Source organism: Macrobrachium rosenbergii, chromosome 5 (genome assembly GCF_040412425.1).
Source record: "Macrobrachium rosenbergii isolate ZJJX-2024 chromosome 5, ASM4041242v1, whole genome shotgun sequence".
NCBI lineage: Eukaryota > Metazoa > Arthropoda > Malacostraca > Decapoda > Palaemonidae > Macrobrachium > Macrobrachium rosenbergii.
Genome location: NC_089745.1, coordinates 48,168,994 through 48,176,650, shown reverse-complemented (window position 1 = coordinate 48,176,650; position 7,657 = coordinate 48,168,994). Strand labels below are relative to the sequence as shown.

The 7,657-nt window shown below is 40.4% G+C and overlaps 1 protein-coding gene across 1 annotated transcript; it reads right to left on the bottom strand.

The window, feature by feature from the left end:
- Positions 1-1,125: 1,125 nt before the first annotated feature.
- On the bottom strand, positions 1,126-2,507 carry LOC136838930 (aspartic and glutamic acid-rich protein-like). Its single transcript, XM_067104623.1, has 3 exons — positions 2,504-2,507; positions 1,387-2,468; positions 1,126-1,347 (listed from the first exon to the last, which is right to left on the bottom strand). The coding sequence occupies exons 1-3, from the start codon at positions 2,505-2,507 to the stop codon at positions 1,126-1,128; spliced, it is 1,308 nt and encodes a 435-aa protein (XP_066960724.1).
- Between the last annotated feature and the right edge of the window lie 5,150 nt (positions 2,508-7,657).

Here is a 7,657-nt window from a genome sequence, read left to right as displayed (position 1 = left end):
TATATTTCAAGGAGAGAGAGAGAGAGAGAGAGAGAGAGAGAGAGAGAGAGAGAGAGAGAAAGAGAGAGAAATTTTATTCTTTTAAGAAATGTAATCGTATTTTATTTCGATATTAATTATCTCTTTTAAGCACCGAGCACGTGGGGGTGGGGTGTAGGAGGATATTATGATAAGGAGGTTAAAGGTGATGGGCAATGGGGTGATGTTAATGTAGGGCTTGACGAGATTCGCTTATCAACATATTTGAAGTGGCGATATTAATACCCTTATTGATAACAGTTAATATCAATTATTCCAATTCGCCATGAAGACATAGATATGTATCATTATAGCATTACTTATATCATCGTTTACGTTCTGAATAGTTTTGAGGGAAAGTGGGGGGACCTGGTTTTCCGACGAAGGAGTTTGCGACACAGCCATGGACGATGCGTATCCCAAAAGCCAGTAGCTGAGTAGTTTTGACGGCTGGGGATTTGCAGCCTCTGTGTAACTTTATTAGCTGGTAAACACGATTATCTATATTACGGCAATCTCCACCATATTGTTGTCTTCTTTAGTCTATATAACATATACTTATATATGGCATTTTTTTGTAGAGATGGCGGCGGCAAACAAAGACAACTCTGTTGAGCATATAACTCAAAGAGGTCGGATCATTGGTGAGTGGGAGCGTGGTGTTCCAACACGAGATATTGCCGTGAGCGTTGGAGTGTCAACACGCACAGTCCAAAGGTGGATATCAAGATGGCGGGAAAAGGGAACATTGGCAGATAGACCTAGGAGAGGACGCCCACGCATAACAACACGACAACACGACGAACAAATCATTGCAGCATCCATAGACGACCCCCTGAAAACCTCAGTAACTATCACGCAAGAATTGCAAATCCCGTGCACTCCAGACAACCAGACAGCGACTGAGGGAGCATGGGATCAGGTGCCATGTTCCGGCGGTCAAAGAGGAGTTAAAGGAATGGCATCGTGACACTAGTCTGGGCTTTGCTCTGCAACATGTTGTTTACGATATCGATGACTGGAAAAATGTAATCTTCAGTGATGAAACAATGCACGTCTGGCAACGCATCGGCACAAAATACGATGCTAGAAATATTCAGGAGAGAGCTAGGAGTGGGAGGTCGTCCTCGAAGTCGACCACGAGGTCGTCTTCGAAGTCGACTCGAGGTCGTCCTCGAAGTCGACCTCGAGGTCGTCCTCGAAGTCGACCTCGAGGGCGTCCTCGAAGTCGACCTCGAGGTCGTCCTCAACGTCGTCCTTGAAGTCGACCTCGAGGTCGTGCTCGAGATCGTCCTCAAAGCCGTAGTAGAGCTCGTCCTCGAAGTCGTGCTAGAGGTCGACTTCGAAGTCGTCCTCGAGCTCGTCCACGAAGTCGTCCTCGAAGACGTCCACGAGGTCGTCCTCGGGGTCATCCTCGAGGTCGTCCTCGAAGACGTCATCGAGGTCGTCCTCGAAGTCGTCCTCGATGTCGTTCTCGAAATCGACCTCGAGGTCGTCCTCGAAGTCAACATCGAGGTCGTCCTCGAGACAGTCCTCGAAGTCTTCCTCGGGCTCGCCCTCGAAGTCATCCTCTAGCTCGTCCTCGAAGTCAACATCGAGGTCGTCCTCAAGATAGTCCTCGAAGTCTTCCTCGGGCTCGTCCTCGAAGTCATCCTCGAGCTCGTCCTCGAAGTCGTCCTCGAAATCGTCCTCGATGACGTCCTCGAAGTCGTCCTCGTCAACCTCGTCCTCGAGGTCGTCCGCGAGCTCATCCTCAAAGTCGTCCTCGAGCTTGTCCTCGAAGTCGTCCTCGAGCTTGTCCTCGAAGTCGTCCACGAAGTCCACCTCGAGGTCGTCCTCGAAGTCGACCTCGACGTCCTCAGAGTCGTCCTCGAAGTCGACCCCGAGGTCGTCCTCGAAGTCGACCTCGAGGTCGTCCTCGAAGTCGACTTCGAGGACGACTTTGAGGATGTCGAGGTGGACTTCGAGCCCTTGAAGTCGACCCCGAGGTCGTCCTCGAAGTCGACATCGAGCCCTTGAATTCGATCTCGAGGTCGTCCTCGAAGTCGACATCGAGGTCGTCCTCGAAGTCGACCTCGAGCTCGTCCTCGAAGTCGACCTCGAAGTCGACCTCGAGCACTTGATGTCGTCCTCGAAGTCGACCTCGAGCACTTGATGTCGTCCTCGAAGTCGACCTCGAGCACTTGATGTCGTCCTCGAAGTCGACCTCGAGCACTTGATGTCGTCCTCGAAGTCGACCTCGAGCACTTGATGTCGTCCTCGAAGTCGACCTCGAGCACTTGATGTCGTCCTCGAAGTCGACCTCGAGCACTTGATGTCGTCCTCGAAGTCGACATCGAGGTCGTCCTCGAAGTCGACATCGAGGTCGTCCTCGAAGTCGACCTCGAGCTCGTCCTCGAATTCGTCCTCGAGCTCGTCCTTGAAGTCGTCCGCGAGCTCATCCTCGAAGTCTTCTTCGATGTCGTCCTCGGAGTCATACTCGAGCCCATCCTCGAAGACGTCCTCGATGTCGTCTTAGAGGTCGTCCTCGAAGTCTTCCTCGGGCTCGTCCTCGAGCTCATAATCGAAGTTGTTCTCGAGCTCATCCTCGAGCACGTCCTCGAAGTCGACCTCGTGGTCGTCCTCGAAGTCGACCTCGAGGTCGTTCTCGAAGTCGCCCTCGAGCTCGTCCTCGAAGTCGTTTTCGTCATCGACCGCTTCGATCTCGTCGTCGTTGTCGACCTCGTCATCGTCGGCGTCGTGGTCGTCGTCGACCTCGTCGGCGACGTGGTCGTCGTCGACCTCGTCGGCGTCGTGGTCGTCGTCGACCTCGTCGATCTCGTCGTCGTCGTCCACCTCGTCGTCGACGTATTATTATTATAATTATTATCATTTTATATTATTATTATTATTATTATTATTATTATTATTATTATTATTATTATTATTATATTGAGATTTGCTTTTTCCACTTTTCGTATTTAGCCCTCTGAAACAGACCCCTGTAACCCAACTAAGGTCTCTAGCTGAAAATTAATTGTATGCAATCTGTTCTTTAACTGTTATCATTTTTAATATTATTTTACTATTATTATTCTCGATATCAGCACTGTCATTACCATTATTATCAATACTATTTTTACAACTACTTCAGCAACTTCGTGGATATTGCTAATTATCATTTTTCTACTTCAGCAACTGCGTGGATATTGCTAATTATCATTTTTATCATTTTACCCCGTGTATCTAGACTGTGTATTGTAATGCCTCTACTTTGTATATTTCATGTTATATGGCCCTCAGATGAAATAAAGGATATTATTATTATTATTATTATTATTATTATTATTATTATTATTATTATTATTTTCTGTTGTCTACACTTTGTATATTCCCTGAGCTGAAATTAAGGATATTATTAATATTATTATTATTATTATTATTATTATTATTATTATTATTATTATTATTATTTTCTGTTGTCTCTACTTTGTACTACATTATACAAAGACTTGAGAAGAATAATAAACAAGGAAAAAATGCGCCGAAGTTTCTTCGGCGCAATCGAGTTTTCTGTACAGCCGCTACTGCATTATAATCAAGGCCACCAAAAACAGATCTATCTTTCGGTGGTCTCTGTATAATGCTGTACGAGCCGCGGCCCCTGAAACTTTAACCACGGCTCGGTGGTGGCCTATCGCAAATTGTTGCCAGAAGCACGATTATGGCTAACTTTAACCTTGAATAAAATAAAAACTACTGAGGCTAGAGGGCTGCAATTTGGTATGCTTGGTGATTGGAGGTTGGATGATCACCATACCAATTTGCAGCCCTCTAGCCTCAGTAGTTTTTAAGATCTGAGGGCGGACAGAAGAAGTGTGGACAAAAAGTACGGACAGAAAAAGTGCGGACGGACAGACAAAGCCGGCACAATAGTTTTATTTACAGAAAACTAAAAAGAAATGAAAAAAGTAGCCCGAAAAACCCGTCTTTTAAGAGGTACGGGAATCGCCTCTAGGCGATTTAGTTAACACTCTTGTTTTCTTCACAGTTCTTTCCCTTTTCTTTCAGGAAAAAAGGACAACGCAAATGCATAATTTATACACCCGAATTAATCTATCTGTATTATCCCCTGGGTGAAGAGAACCCATGCCCTTTTGAATTCCTCTTCCATATACCAATCTCTCATTAGCGTCTTGGTGAAGAAAGAGATGCGTGAACAAGAAAAATCTATTTGCCTATCCAAGAAGTAAATTGCCCATCTTTTGACATCCTCTACAAATCAACAGCAAGATCATCGAATATGGCCCAATGAAATATTAACTAACTGTGCAGGTGGAGGAGAAACGTAGTAAGCCTTTTCACAAGTAGGGTTGCAGATATGGTGTATGATATATAATTCTGTAAAACAATGGAAAGTACTTTACAAGGAAAAGTGTGGACAACACTATTAACCGGCATTAATATCTAGTGAAGATAAAGGAGTATAGTAGAGGACAAGAAAAAGGTGGAAAAAAGATATTTGTGAAAATGGATCCTAATTAATCTTTTTCGAGAAAATAACATTCACTTTAAGGACCTTAGCTGAGATAGTATGAAACATGCGGTCACATTATATAGGAGAGAATGATTAGGGAGAGAACTGTATGAGGAAAGCTAGTTACAAGGACTGTAGACTACATAGAAGAGCATTGTAATAAAGGTCAAATGGGGAAGAGGAAGTAGAATAATCTAAAAATGTAAATAACAAATATTTCTTTTCAACAATAAGTCGTTTCCCTTAACAGGGTTGGGTCACCTCTACAATAAGCTGTAGGTCCCTTTGCTAGGTAACCCATTGGTTCTTAGCCACGTAAAATAAACCTAATCCTTCGGGCCAGCCCTATAGGAGAGCTGTTAATCAGCTCAGTGGTCTGGTTAAAATAAGGTTTACCTAACTTAGAGAAAACAAGACAAGGCTTACTGCCACAGCCATATACTCTTAACTGTTGAATCTCCAGCTACACCCTATCATCTCTTTCTCTCTTTATTTATCAATCTATCTATCTATCTATCTATATATACATATATAAATATATATTTTTGTACCGCTTTCTATAACTTTTTCTCATTCACTATTTGCCTGAGGAGAGAGAGTTTAGTCTCTGAAATATAGCCTTTATTTTCCACATTTTGGCGTTTCTGTGGGCTCCCTTATATCTGATGGAATTCTGTTTTAACAGAAAATATTTCACAGTTACATTATATATAAATATATATATATATATATATATATATATATATATATATATATATATATATATATATATATATATATATATATATAGTGGAAAGATAACATAAAACTTCAATAACACGTTTAGCAGACACTCGACTATCAAGATAGACGTTACAGCAAAATACGCAATTCTCATATACAGTTCATATCAACAACACTCCTTAAATGGATGACGTCATCAACAACAACCGTAACATTAACAACAACAGTAATAAAAAGCATAAATTTCAACGGCACCCATCGCCGTCAACCTTTTCAAAATGAACAGCGCCTATAAATATGAGAGCCCTACCTCATGGAATGCAAAAAATGTTTGTGATGTACGAGTAAACCACAACTCATTTGCACATGCTAGTCAAACAAATGTGGTCCACAAATTAACGTATGAATGTGACAGTGACCATTTTCCTATTTTATTCGGGAGCACCCCCTTTAAGGAGAAATGGCTAAAAGCTGTGATATATATGCAGTATATATGTATATATATATATATATATATATATATATATATATATATATATATATATATATATATATACACAAACTTCGCACTGATGTCGAATTCGTTATATTTAAAATTAATAATTAATGGAAAACAATTTAAAAGATATACAAGGTAACATAAACTCCAAATTTGCTCATTTGTAATTTGTTTCTGACTGGCACTGGAGAGAGAGAGAGAGAGAGAGAGAGAGAGAGAGAGAGAGAGAGAGAGAGAGAGAGAGAGAGAGAGAGCAGGCGAAGAAATATATATATATATACATATATATATATATATATATATATATATATATATATATATATATATATATATATATATATATATATATATATGCGCACAAACACCGGATTAACATCGAATGCGTTGTACTAAAAATTAATAAAGGAAAACAAGTAATTGATATACAAGGTAACATAAAGCCCAAATTTGCTCAATTACAATTTCTTTCTGTCTGACACGGAGAGAGAGAGAGAGAGAGAGAGAGAGAGAGAGAGAGAGAGAGAGAGAGAGAGAGAGAGAAATTTCAAGATTTCGGATACATAAATATCCGAGGAGGGGGTGCAGGCGGTGCAGAAAACGAATCTGGAAACTCTTAACGGCTGTGCAAATGGTCTCAGTGTTTCAAAATGTCGAGAGAAGCATTTCCAGCCTCCCCGCATCCACGGAACAAATGCTATACAAAGGTTTTTCCGAGACATTTATTCACGGAAGGAGATTCTACCATCAAATCTTGAGATGTGCCATTAGCCGGCGCGGGACTGGCGCTGTTCATTTTCCCCTTGCCGTCCTCGTAGGGATTGGAGTTGCTGGCGTTGTACTCATGTGATCATGTAAAACAACGAATTCCTATTTATACTTATTCTTTTGTTTCAATTTTTTATAACATTTTATTTTCTTTTTATCGTGAATTTTCATGTGCTCCAAATCTGCCAAATCTTATGTTAAGTTTGTGCACATAAGGTATCAACAACAGCAACAACAACAACAACAACAACAATAATAATAATAATAATAATAATAATAATAATAATAATAATAATAACCCAACAGCATACAAATTTAATGAGTGGATAGCAATATCGACTGGCTACGAATATTCTACTGTGCACGGCTAACTCACATTCATAACTTTTAATGAAGGATATTTCATAAACCATCAAGCTCTCCACAATAAGAAAAGTAAAGCAAACAATATTTTGTAAATATGAAGCCCTTTCTTTCTAGTGGAAACGGTAAAGAAAATCCCAAGCAATAGAACAAGATCGCGTGCGTGTATAGCTACACACACATTTTACGTACATGCTTACATACGTACACACACACACACACACACACACACACACACACACACATATATATATATATATATATATATATATATATATATATATATATATATATATATGTATGTATGTATATACGTATATATATATATATATATATATATATATATATATATATATATATATATATATATATATATGTGTGTGTGTGTGTGTGTGTGTGTGTGTGTGTGTACTTATATACATCATTTACGTGGCATTAATTACAGAATTGTCAGGAATCACTAGACGGATTGTGAGCCGAAAAGCACTGGCAACAAAACAAGAAAGAAAACTTCAAGTTCTAATGAACCTCTTAACAAAGATTCCTCTTAAAATTGTGAATTGGTATAAATTATTGAGGTTGATGTTAAACCCTAACTAAAGTCAAAGTAGGGCTCTGTGCAGCTCCAGGATATTGGACTCCCCTACCCCCAAGATATTCTCATTGACAGTGTTTCATTTACTACTTGCAAATCATTTAGAATTCTAGGTGTCATTCTTCATTGCAAGTTCACTTTCGAGAAATGTATTCAGCCTAACCCTTCTCCAACTACA

Excerpts from the sequence above, each read along its gene's own strand:
- LOC136838930 (XM_067104623.1), bottom strand. Across the intron at positions 1,348-1,386 it reads ACGTCTTCGAGGACGACTTC|CACGACTTCGAGGACGAGCT; the intron begins GTGGACGAGCTC and ends GTCGACCTCTAG.